At 38.3% G+C, this 13,948-nt stretch overlaps 1 protein-coding gene across 1 annotated transcript in view; it reads left to right on the plus strand.

Annotated features, from left to right (window-relative positions):
• Positions 1 to 13,379, plus strand: part of asrgl1 (asparaginase and isoaspartyl peptidase 1) — a 13,688-nt gene extending 309 nt beyond the window's left edge. The window contains exons 2-7 of the mRNA XM_079248929.1: positions 1,256 to 1,451; positions 1,566 to 1,708; positions 2,694 to 2,848; positions 5,483 to 5,604; positions 9,180 to 9,290; positions 10,462 to 13,379. Coding sequence (XP_079105055.1) covers positions 1,265 to 1,451; positions 1,566 to 1,708; positions 2,694 to 2,848; positions 5,483 to 5,604; positions 9,180 to 9,290; positions 10,462 to 10,676 — 933 coding nt within the window. The 5' untranslated portion in view covers positions 1,256 to 1,264 and the 3' untranslated portion in view covers positions 10,677 to 13,379. The remainder of the gene's footprint in view (positions 1 to 1,255; positions 1,452 to 1,565; positions 1,709 to 2,693; positions 2,849 to 5,482; positions 5,605 to 9,179; positions 9,291 to 10,461) is intronic.
• The last annotated feature ends 569 nt before the right edge of the window (positions 13,380 to 13,948 follow it).

The following is a 13,948-nucleotide window of genomic DNA, read 5'->3' on the forward strand; positions in this document are numbered from 1 at the left end:
TATATATATATATATATATATGTGTATATATATATATATATATGTATATATATATGTATATATATATATATGTATATATGTGTATATATATATGTATATATATATATATATATATATGTATATATGTGTATATATATATATATATGTATATATATATATATATATATATGTATATATATATATATATATATATGTATATATATATATATATATATATATATGTATATATATATATATATATATGTATATATATGTATATGTATATATATATATATATGTATATGTATATATATATATATGTATATATATATATATATATATATATATATATATATATATATATATATATATATATATATATATATGTATATATATTTATATGTATATACACAAATATATAGTGTGTATGTATTTATGTGTATATATATGTGTGTATGTATTTAGCATTAATTTGGTGTATGCATGTCATGTGTAGATGAAATATGCGTTTCACATTTAAGCCATGTAAGTATGTTCTATCTATCTATCTATCTATCTATATATCTATCTATCTATCTATCTATCTATCTGAACGTGAGCCATTTGCACAAGTAAGTTTATTGAAAAACGGACAAGACAAATTCAAATGATCAAAAACAATAAATATTAATAACAATTTGTACCCAACATGTCTGAAAAGCAGCAGGACAAAGAATAAGCTTATTTAAATGTACCCCTTTACCCCTAATAATTAACAGTCAAAATTCATATTAACATGATACATATTTACAAAAATAGGAAATAAATCAATTAAAATTTAAACCTGGTTATTAAGGCCCTTCTTCCTTTATTATTATTATTATTATTATTATTATCATTGTTAATAATAATAATAATAATAATAATAATAATTTATCTTCGCACCTTTCAGTGTGTTTACTGGACATAAATTGACTGAATTTCAGTTTCTTATAAAAGTGCAAAGTGTAACTCTTTTGACCAGTAGTGTGTGACTCCTGCCCACACTTACCTGATAAAGATGCGGTTCAGTTAGAGGCAAATCAGCATTTAAGCTCTTAAGTTGAGGTACTACACAGGTAGATGATACAATTTGTCTTGCAGTTTTTGATGAAGTCACTTCATATGACCTCATGACCCACTACTTCACATGCACAAGCAATATGATGCATCTTAGAGTTTAGTCTCTGTTGTATGTACACCCTGGATTGAATCACTGATCCCACTCTGAATCTACCCTATCAAACATCTTTGTTAGGTGACTGAAATGTTGCCAGTGATAGTGGTTCATGGAGGGGCAGGCCACATCCCAAAGGAGCGGTCAGAAAAGTCCACATCCGGGGTGTGCTCAGTAGCACGGGCGGGATATCTAGTCCTTCGGGGAGGTGGCAGCAGTATGGATGCTGTTGTTGAGGCTGTGACTGAGCTGGAGAACAACCCTTCCTTCAATGCAGGTATTGTAAAAAGAGTTTTAGCAGAGTGAGCAAGCTGGTAGCAAAAGAATAATATAAACATACATACATGTGTTCGTTTCATCGAGAAAAGAAAATGGTGTAACATATTTCCAGGGTGCGGCTCAGTCCTGAACGTCAAAGGGGAGGTGGAGATGGATGCCATAGTGATGGATGGGAAAACATTGGGAAGTGGAGCGGTGTCTGCAGTTCGCAACATAGCTAACCCAATTCAGCTAGCAAGGCTGGTCATGGAGAAGGTCAGTAGATTGAATAAATGCACTGTTACATTGAGTTTACTGTGCAAATACTCCAGTAAACTGATTTCTATATAATACAAAGTGTATTGGTGTGATTTGCAATGCAAACATGTCTGACAAACCAAAGTAGCACCATATGATAGAAGTGTAGTTTGAAGAATAATCCAACAGCCCTCTCAGTTTAGTCCTACAGTGAATATGAACCTTAAAGGGATGCTATTATGGTATTTGGAGTTTTCTGAGTTTTCTACAGTGTTACAGTGTTGAATCCTCATCAGACATGTGAACGGCACCGTTTTTTATCACCTAAACGCATGTTTGAGTTTGAGTTTGAGTTCCAGCACGCTCTCCGTTTGGTTTCCATGGCGACGAAAAACGCGTTTTAGAGAGTTTTTTCTACTTAGAAATCCTTGTGACGTCCCGGGGGATAAGGTTCGGTGATTGGTTACCTTCTACTGGTTAACAAGGGCATGTACAAATACATCAGGCGGGTGGAAAACGTGGGATAAAGTTATTTCCAACGGTGGCTGGTGAGTTTACCAAAGAGAGACATCCTGCTGCATTCGTTGCTGTGGGTTGCTGTTTTCCACTTCGTTTTCAGGGTCTGATTCAGGTTCCAACATGTAGGGCTGTATGCTATTTGTTGACATTGTGTTTTGTTTTTTTATTGAGTTCATATTGGCCTAATCCTTCTGTTTATGAGACGTTACAATGACGGCGAAAGCAGGTGCGGTGCGCGTTCCCGATGTAGTGCAGTGGCGGGGGCGGGGCTTAATGCGGAAGATTCTCAATCCACTTGTTTTGCTCACAGGCTGATCTGAAAGCCTACGGAGAGAGTCGGTCTGAAGTAAATAAAGCGATTTGTGACAATAACTCGATCAATCCCAGCTCTTCTGGGCTCAGAAATAAAAATAAATTAGCCTGAAATGCACATAATAGTTCCACTTTAAAGACTGACAGATGTAAATTTTTGTATCACCTTTAGACGGATCATGCATGTCTGACAGGAGAAGGTGCCACTAAGTTTGCTCGGTCCATGGGTGTCCCTGAGGTCCCCCAGGAGTCTCTCATCACCGAGTACTCTCGCATGAGGTGGAAAAAAAACTTGGCACCAGATGCGAACCCTGTGGAGTGCCAAATGTGAGCAATGACACTGTTTGAGCCATTTGCTTTAAATAAAATAAACTCTTTTTTTCACACAGGGGAATTTATTGATATCAGGGCTTGTGTATATCCATCCATCCGTCCATCCATCCATCCATCCATCCATCCTTGTCCTCCTTCTTATTTTAGGTTGAGTTGCAGAGACTTTAGGTTTAGGATGGAGACTCACACATCCCTCTACCCAGCTATGTGTTTCAGTTTTTATAATGGGATTCAATGCCATCCCCAGGCCAGTATGGATGTATATAACTCCTCCAATGGGTCATGAATCTGGATGTGCCTGTAAAACTTCCAAGAGGAGGTGACCAGGAGGCATCCTAGGTAGATGCTTGAACTAATAACGTTGACTTCTTTCTATATGGAGGAGCAGTGGTTCTACTCTAAGTTCCCTCTGGATTTAGAAGCACCGTATCTGATTTTGCAGGCTGAGTCCAGCTATTCTTCCATACGAAACTCATTTCATATGGAAGAAATAGCATGTTAGCATCTTATAGATGCTAACATGCTATTTCAGTTACTACCCAAATTTCATGACTACAGGTGAAGGTTGATGCAAAGATAGATTGGCAAATGGAGATTTAAGTCTTAGACAATGGTTTTAATTTGAAAAACTGCCCCTTCTGGGTTGCAAATTAACCTTAGCCCCAAGCAAAGGATATCAGGCATGTCAGGCTCTTGTTCATGAGTGATGAGACGATGGAGAGATGGACACTTAGATTGGAGCTAGTATTACACTGAATCTGAATGGGCAGTAACAAAATGCTTTCTTCCTGATTTGATTTGATTCTGATTTTTTTGGGTGCCAATTCCATTTAAATTGTGATTCTCACGATTCTTCGATATTGCTGATTTTTGTTGACTAAAAACAAACAAAAAAAATGTACAAAACTTTTTTTACTCGTCATTTTCCTTTATTTCAATTAGGAAAAAACAACACAATAGCCAGACCATCATTCTGCTGCTATAATGACTAAGAAGACAAGTATATAGATCAATAAAAGCAATAAAAATTACAATAATTTTAAAATTGATTACTTTTATTTATTTGAAAAAAAAAAAAAAGATTTTTTTAACAAAAAAATCTATTTTGAAATTGTGAAGCAAAAAATCCTAATTTTCAATTTTTCGATTGGATTTCCCACCCCTAGTATAGAACAGACAGTTTAATATAATCTTGACCATTTATAATGTAGACTATTTAATAGGTCCACAGATGTCACCCCAATGTATCAGGACAGAGTAACAGGTTTGGCAACAGGCTAAACTATATCAGTTTTATCTTTTTGTTCATTATTTGCAAAATGTGAAATGTCAACATCAGTAGATGTGTGAAATATGAGCTGCAGACTCTCAAGAAAAAACGTTATTAAAGTCACTTCCATGTGTCTTAGAACAGATGTATTAGAGAGACATGAGGGTGGAAGGCATGCATTTAGCAAAGGAGGCTTCTTCAGAATTTACGTTTCATAGAGACTACTGTGAGGTTTTAAAAACTTTGGGTGTCCTCAGCTGAATATTAACTCTGAAAAGTGATACTTTGTGAACAACTGGACAAACCAGGGCTTGAATGAAATTACAAGGAAATGCTGTGCTCTTCGACTTCATGAACCTTTATGCAGAAACACATGACAGCATCTGAGATGTTACACCAATGGGGGGCATCTGAACAAATGACTACAAATTGTTTTAAAGGCACTAAAACAGACCATTTAAATAAGGATTTGCTTTCAGCTTTTTACAAGCTACCGTGTAGCTATGTTGTACCACAGCGGTGGTACAACATATTAACAAACCATTTAACAAACCATAGACTACACGACATCACCCATTAGTCAGTCTAACTGTAAAGTTGGCCTTCCTGGCTTTATGGGACCTGCCCAACACAAGCAACTCAACTAAGTGAAAGAGTTGGTTAAAACCTGGCAGTAAAGGCTTACAGCTTTTATTAACCAAGTTTCAATAAAAAGACATCAGTAATTCTAGCTTTTCTATATACAGCCGAAGTATCTTTTACAGTCCATGTTGCCTTAAGGTTACACTACATTCTGACCTACAGACTCCATGCTTCTGACTTGTGTTGTTGGTCCACTGACATACATTATATACATTCTTGGCGTAGAAACTGCAATTCCCACCTTTTTTCTCCAGCCTGTAGAATCCTGTAGCAGCTGAATTTGACACCATAGAACAATCTCAAATGCTAGCAACTGGGTCTCAACACAGATAGTTTTGAACATGCACCATGGCTGATTTGTTAAAGACAAGCAAGAGGTCATCATCAAAAACAGGAAGGAAAACAAAGAAACTAAGAAGTGAAACAAGAGTCACCATCAGACTGACTTTTACTGACTGTGGAGATCTCAAAAAGATGCTAGATGAAGATGAATTCTGAATTAGCCGTTGTTAGCAAGCTGTAAGAGAAAATCCACAAAAGTTAGCAGTGTTGCTTTAATTGTGATTGAGCTGTGGGCATGTAGACATTTTTCTTTCCCTTTTTTGTAATGTTTGTGTTGTTTTTAGTTTTACAGGGCTTTGGTCGAGCTCCATTGTTTGGTTTATTTGTATTCAGGGTTCTGGAGAATAACATGAAGCCTTTTTTTCTGTGTGTAGGGGGAAGATGGGCACAGTGGGAGCCGTGGCAGTTGACAGTGAAGGCAACATAGCCTGCGCAACCTCCACTGGTGGAATGCTGAACAAGATGGAGGGTCGGGTGGGTGACACCCCATGCATAGGTCAGTCCTACTTCTGTAAAAGGAATTTCTTTGACTCAGTGGCTGAAGGAAAAAGTTCCCTCTGCTCACCAGTCTGTTAAACTTTGACCTGGAGAAGTTAGATATTTATAGTTAGAAAGCAAGTAGTAATAGTTAATGTTCAACGGGGAGCTCTGCTCACTAACAATGAAGTGTAATTTAAGCAGGCATGTTAAGCTGGACATTTATAAAGATATATGTATATAAATATGTATATGTATGTATGTAAATATACATATGCATATATATGTATATGTATACATATATATATATATATATATATATATATATATATATATATATATATATATATATATATATATATATATATATATATATATATATATATATACACACATATATTAGGGGTGGGAAACTCAAAAATCTGGATTTTTTGTTTTTGCTTCACAATTTTGAAATAGATTTTTTGTTTAAAAAAAAATCTATTCTTTTTTTTAAATAAATAATAATAATCTATTATAAAATTTTTGTAATTTTTATTGTTTTTATTGATCTTTTAACTTGTCTTCTTGGGTTTTATACCAGCAGAATGATGGTCTGGCTACTGTGTTGTTTTTTCCTCATTGAAATCAAGGAAAATGATGAACAAAAAGAAGTTTTATACATTTATTTTGTTTTTAATCTACAAAAATCATCAATATCAAAGAATTGTGAGAATTGCAATTTAAATCAAATGGCCACTCTACCCAAAATCGGAATCAAATTGAATCGGGACAAAAGCATATTGTCACAGCCCTAATACATACGTGTGTGTGTGTGTGTGTGTGTGTGTGTGTGTGTGTATGTATATATATATATATATATATATATATATATATATATATATATATATATATATATATATATATATATATATATATATATATATAATCTTAGGTTATTTTGTCAAAAGATGTTTCTGTGGATTGCAAAAGTTATGCATTGCATTTCACATCCATTATGTCAGAAGTCAACAGTATTGGCTGACTGATACTAATAACCTAATGATTCATGAGTTATAGGCGCAAACCCAAATTATGATTAGAGGGAATTAGTATACACAAATATGGCTAAATCGTACTCCAGTTTTGTAAACAACAGCAGAGGGATTTTGGCCAGTGTGTCGGACCTGTCTAATCTGTCACTATCAGTTTGTGAGTGATTACAATGTTATGACTCAGCAGCCAGATTTTTTTTACTTCACTGTGTAAACTGTTCATCAAAGCTATGCAGTCAGAGAAAACTTCAGTCTGTGGGTAGAGTTTAAAAACAAAAAACTCAGATGATTGTCCGCTGCTTTCACAAACTGCAAGTAGTACAATCATCTTTTTTTAAAAATCTCAGATAATGTTTAAACAAAAGTGCAGTATACATTCACTGGTCACTTTTTGTTATGCCTTGCTAGTACTGGATTGAATACATTTCTCCATCAAAAATGCTTTAACTCCTGATGACATAGATTGAGTTCAGAGTTGGAAACATTCCTCAGAGATCTCCTGTACCACCACATCCCAAAGCTACTCTGTTGGATTGACATCTGGTGACTGGAAGCAAAATAGTCAGGTGGGCTGTGGTGGTTAAACCATGCCAAGTTGTTACTAAGGGGCCAAGTTGGGCCAAGAAAATAAATCCCACACCGTTAAATCAACAGCAGTCTGAATTTTTGATACAAGGTATGATACATCTGTGCTTTTATGTTGGTTCCACCAAATTCTGATCTTACCATCTGACTGTGGAGCTGAAATGGACCAGGCAATATTTTTTCTATCCTCTGTTGTCTAAATTCGGTGAGTCTGTGTGAATTGTTGCCTCAGTTTCCTGTTCTTAGCTGACAGTCAGCTAGTGTGGTCTTCTGCTGCCCATCAGCCTCAGAGTAGGCCATGTTATGTATTCAGAGATGCTATTCTGCCTCCTCCGGTTGGAATCAGTGTTTATTCGACTTTCTGCTGCCTTTCTATCATCTCCAACCAGTCTGCCCATTACCCTCTGACCTCAGACATTAACAAGACATTGTGGTCCAGAAATTCGCTGCTCACTGGATATCTAGAGATGTTGTGTGTGAAAATCCCAGTAAATTGGCAGTTTTTGAAATACTTTAATGAACCCATATGAAAACAAGCAACTGAACAAGTAAAGTGGCCAGTGAGTTTAACTGGAAACATATATTTGACTGGGTTTAATAAGTTCATAAGAAGTATCTGTGCTAATTATCAACACAGATGCAAACAAAAAGTTTGACAAGTATCAAAGATTGGGTTACCCGGCTCACATTTTTTATAATGGTTTTGTTCTCGCTGGTCTGGTCCCCGCCACTCCCACCCCAACTCCCTTCAGTCAGTATGCTCTGCCCTGCATACGCAGCAGCACCTCAGTTGCTGTGCTTGCAATGTCCAGCTGCAAGCAACTATCTTGTAAAACCTGAGAATGTGTCAAACATTTCTGTGCTGAGAGTAAATTACTTTTAAAGTTGCAACATGATGGTTTGTTTTGCTTTTTTGTGAATTATAGCCTTAGTTTCCTGTTCTTAGTTGACAAAAGTGGCACCTGGTGTGAATCCTTTTTGCTGTTGTATCCCATCTGCTTCAAAGACGGACATGTTGTGTGTCCAGTGATGCTATTCTGCATCACTTGATTGGAAGTGTTCGTTTCCCTTCCTGTTGTCTTTCTATCATCTCCAACCAGTCTGACCAGTCTCCTCTGAGATCAACAAGACATTCTGGTCCAGACAACTGCTGCTACCTGGATATTTTCTCTTTCTCAGACCATCCTCTGTAAACTCTAGAGATGGTTGTGTGTGAAAATGCCACTAAATGTGCAGTTTCTGAAATACTTATCTCCTGACTTCCTCATTCTAATGCTCAATTTACACTTCATCAGTCTGTCTTCACCATGTCTACATGACTAAATGAGTTGAGTTTCTGCCATGTTTTTATCCTGTTACATAATAATCTTAACTCATAATGTGAATTTAGACTCAGCGGTTAACCCAACAGTTTGGGTTTTGGACCCTTCAATACACAGACAGTACATGCAAACTGAGAAGTAGTCATGTACCAGTTAACAGAGAAAACCATACAACACACAGTAACATTATTCACGTGCAGCAGCTGCAGCACCAGAGGTCAGTCCTCACAGAAAGGGTTTTACAGACTCTGACATTTCCCCTCTTTACAAACCAGCTCCATGTCAGCCCCCTCTGACTCTGAAACACTCTGGGACACATTGGGAAGTGTTATCTCCTCGGGCTGCCGCTGTAGTCCCGTCTGTATGCTTTCCACTGTTATTATTGTTTGTAATGATTGATCAGGACTCCCAGTGTCTCTGCAGGCACATTCCTTCTTTAGTGGCAGACCACAGTACAATCTGAACTAAATATTTTACTGCTTCACTTGGACGATTCTGAGGAAGTTCAGAAGTGAAAAAAATCCCTTAAACACACTGCACATACAACATCTGTTTGTGTAGAACAACTGGGATACATCCCAGCACACCACAGTTAGCAGCTAGCTTGCACAGCTCCAGATAAGTTAAAGGATGTGATGTTTTGTGTGTTTCAGGGAGCGGAGGTTACGCTGACAACCTGACAGGCGCAGTGTCAACTACAGGCCATGGAGAAACCATCATGAAGGTCACACTGGCCAGACTCATCCTGTTCCACATGGAGCAAGGTAACACACACATTCACACACAAAAGCTCCACAAAGTATTTCCAGTTAGGGCTGGGCGATATATCGAATCTACTGGAGATATCGTGGCTAGTCCCCTGTGGGACATAGAAAATGTCTAAATTTGTCATAATTCAAGTAGCCCTGTTGTCACGCAGTTGTTTTTAGCTGCGGGGTTTTCTCCCTCCTCCTCGACTCTCTGCACCACTTTGCACAGAGAGTTAAAGCAAGCGCACCAAGTTACATACATAACGTGAGCTACGTGCTACGTCATGAGAGGCAGCGTGTAGCAGCTTTTCTAGCAGAGAACTCCGGCAGCAGTAGCAGCGCGAGTTACTGAAAAATGACAGAGGAAGAATTTATTCTGAAGAAAAATAGTCCAGGATCCTTCATCTGGCGGTGGTTTGGATATCGGAGAGAGGATGTTGACCAAACAACTGTCGTATGCAGTGAACAACCTAGCACGCGCTGGTTGTTGTAAGTTGCTTCTGTGGAGGTAACACAGTGAAACACATTGGGTGGCGTGCCCCCCCCCCCCAAAATAATGTGCCATAATCCTCTTTAATATTCTCCTATTTGAGTTTCTTGCTGGATTGGAGGAGTGACCTCTCCCAGAGCAAGAAGGGAAAAACAACACACATTGATCATTTTAAACTTTATACATTTTATACAGTAAGTTACCTCAGTATCATGTGACTGGTCCATACAACACCTCAGCAGCTGGAGAGTTATGTCTTAACCCATCAGGCTTTCTAATAATGTGAATACTTGGCTATTGTTAGAGGGCAGCAATAGTTGACTAAACACAAATTTCTTTACTTTCTATTCATGCATGAAGAGCCCCTTTAACCTGCTACGTTTACCTCAGGTATCTTCTTTTATACAAGGTGAGTTTTTAGTTTAGAGTATCGTCCATGTTGATAGAGGGAAATAAGATCTCAGTTCGTGGAGCTGTAAAGGGAAACACGCTGGCTTGTCTTTTTCAAATCTCTTCTTTTCCCCGCCAGGGCAAACAAAACAAGACAATCACTAATGATATAAACATCCAGTTTTGTTTAGATGTCGCTCTAGGAATGAAACATGGTCTCAGCTCACATGACCGAAGAAAGTTTTAGCTTTCGCCCGTCGTGCTGTTAGCCAGCGTTTTACATCAGTGTCTCTTCTCTGCTCTCAGGTCAGTCAGCAGAAGCAGCCAGTGATTTGGGCCTGGCCTACATGAAGTCTAGAGTTGGGGGGCTTGGTGGTGTCATCACTGTGGACCCCCACGGCCACTGGGCTGCTCGCTTCTCCAGCCTGCAGATGTCGTGGGCTGCAGCCCAGAAGGACATCCTGCACCACGGCCTGTACTCTGGAGAACACTTCACCCGGCGCATCGATGAGCCTCTCTGACTGGAGGGCAGGCCTTCTCCTGAAGCTGAAGCTTTGTACTCTTTGCACTAAAAAAACAGGAGTATTAATAGTAAAAGATAAATTACGAACATAATTAAGTCCAGTTTAAGATGCTCAGATTAACAGTCGTTATGATGTTGTCAAATCAAGGCTGACAACCGCAGGACTTTTGATTCATTCATTCATTCATTTTCCAAACCGCTTAATCCATTCCGGGTCGCGGGGAAGCTGGAGCCTATCCCAGCAGTCTTTGGGCAAAAGGCAGGGTACACCCTGGACAGCTCGCAAGTCCATCTCAGATTATTTTAAGAAAATGTATTATCATAATCTATTCAATCACTTCGATGTGATCCAGTTTAGAAAAATCTGAAACTAAAGTTTAGATTTAGAAGTTTAAACAAGCTTCATTTAGCCTACCCACCCACTGCAGGTCTTAATGTTCAAGTCCACTATCTCTGGTGTGAACAGTCTACATCAAGGGTAGGCAACTCCAGTTCTCGAGTGCCACAGTCCTTCAAATGTTAGGAGTTTCCCTGCTGCAACAGGGCACACAGACCTGAGCAGAGCTTGACACCAGACTCTGCACAAGTCTGCTAATTAGCCATCGGTTTGAATCAGGTGTGTTGCAGCAGAGAAACTCCTAACATTTACAGGTCTGTGGTACTCGAGCACCGGATTTGCCCACCCCTGGTGTACGACCTGGAAGTGACCCACGGGATGCCAGTGGATGCCGTGTGTATTCTATGTAGGAAGAAACTGGCTTGGGTCAATTTGCAAAAACGGTAGAAGAAAAGAAAAAAAATGTGAAATTGGCCACATTTTTGGGGGAAAAAAAGCCAGTTTTGGCTACTCTAGTCTGAAAATAGCTTTACTGACGTAGAACAACCTTGTCTTAGCATGTATATATGAGTCATTTCCTCCTTCTTCTATGTGAATTACATGCCTTTCACATTCCCTATCCATATTTAAGATGTTGGTCTTTTTTTAAATACTGCAAATAATTCCACATTTCAAGTTCCTTTGTAATCTATGATGAGAGCTCCCACACATGGGACAGCATGAGATGTGTGCAGTAAAGGCCTTTTCAGCACCGTAGGTAGCTGTATGCTAACATGCTAAAATCTCTGCTAAAAGACTCCATTAGCATCCAAACCAAACACAAGTCACATTCAGAGCAGTTATATGGGAATATAACAAAAACATGACAACGACGCTGTCCACTTTAGAGCTTCGAGCAAACCATGCAGACAAGGCGTCACATGAAAGCAGAGATTACAAAGTTTGTCTGACTCATCGCTGTGGGACAACAACTTCTGAGCTGCCGGCAGAGTAGCATTATTTCTATTCCAGCTCTGAAACCCTCTGCTGAAGTATTCTTCTGTGACATTTTATAATGAATCATGAAGCCCCTGTTAGTCTCCATGGAGATGAAGGAGGTTTTATAGTCAAGTATTCACCCTTCCTATGAAATACTGTCTTGGGCTTTAGTTCTTTCTGCATCCTCATGGTGTTACTAAGGTGAATTTTAGGGCTATCCCTTCCTTTTACTTTCTCAGACCATTGGTCGAGATGTCATCATCAACATCAGCCATTGTCTTCTGGAAATATTTACCTGCATAACACCTTGTTAAAACTGCTCAGCTTGACTTTTTAACCTTCTGTAGCACAGTTCCTCATCACACATGGCATTACTCATTTACTATTTCTTAGATGAATTGGGCTGCTATCCTCTGGTTTTTACTGAAAGTTACGGGTTTTTCCTTTAAGGAGGGGATAACCATTTGTATTGTCTACTGTGTTCCAGGTGAATTTACTCTGACACAGTTGCATAGATCCTAATTTTGGCCCTTCCATAGGAATCTCACGTGTCTTGGCTTTCTGTTCAGAACGAACATACAGTCCTTGTACGTACAGTCCTTGTAGATGTGTCAAACAGATAGACTTATTTGCTTTGGGTATATCCTTTCAAACAGGAGGCAGATAAATGTGCCTTGTGACTAAGAGGGAAAGTGATCCGTTGTCATTTGGATAAGTATTTTGGTAATATCACTTAAAGCTCAAATCACTGGAAATTTCCTGCAACATTTTATGATTTTCTATTCAGTAGTTGCAGATCAATTTAATTGTTTTTAAAGAACATGATCGAATCCTTTTTACTGGTTGTAGTACAGATGTATTCTGTCTGATTTCTTGATCTCAGGTTGAATCTTTGTGAAATGATAAACGGTTAAATGTGAACAGCGGAGCTGCTTTGAACGCATCACAGAAGATCCTTTTATTGTTTTGTCCCTCGTCAGATTTAAAACAGTATTTGTGAGATTCTCCTCATTATTTTGCTACTGTGGTTGCTGAAGCTTTCTGGTAAGTACACTGATTGAAATGGAGCATATGTTTAATCCCTGATCAGTGTGTGTATTTAAAGTTTCATGTGCTCTTGTGTTAATTCATGTGATCCACTAGATGGTGCTGTTTCTGTAAAGATAAACACTGAAAGTCTTGAAACAATGTAAATCTGCTCTTAAGATTATTTTCAGCTTTGTTCCCTTTTGTTTTTCTCTGTTGGTGTGAACTCATATTTATGTGAGTTTGATGAAAATCTTTCTTTATTCAAGAATGACTCCTGGTAGGTGACAGATTTCCGTCATCTCCATCGGCTCCCCTGTGTCAGCCCACTGATATTTGATTCTTTCGACCGCATTGGTAACTTGACACTATGGATGTGATCAAATTCATCTTTGCTCTTCAGTATTTCTAATAAAACTCCTCACTTTGACAACATTTTTCTACATTCCTTGTTATGGGACAAAATCTCTGAAAGGTCTGCAGCTAAATGTCACATTTTTAAAGGACAACTAGGAAACAGCTTTAAGCTTCAAACTCATGTAGGGACACTCATGACCATACTTGTCTGTAAATAAGTTTCTGTCCTTCTCCTGTGATCTGTCAGTCACTGGAGACGTCCCCTCCCTCACCCCTAGCTCCACTGGAAGCAGAATGAGAAAATTTAAGGTAAAAAGGTAAATAAATAACAAACAGCTGAAGTCAGACAGAGACTGGTTGAAATTTGTCATCATGAGTGCATTGGGATGCTAAGTACTTATGCAGTTCATCACTCAGAGAAAGACACAACACGACACACAGGAAAAAAATACTTTTTGCTGCTGATAACATGTTAATTGTAATTAAATTTGGCACATCCTGATTCAGATCCCAGTTTTTAAAAGTTTCTTTGAGGTTGGTTTTCAGAGGCTATCAGCTAACGTGCTCCACAG

This window comes from Telmatherina bonti (genome assembly GCF_933228915.1).
Source record: "Telmatherina bonti genome assembly, chromosome: 11".
NCBI classification, from domain to species: Eukaryota; Metazoa; Chordata; class Actinopteri; order Atheriniformes; family Telmatherinidae; genus Telmatherina; species Telmatherina bonti.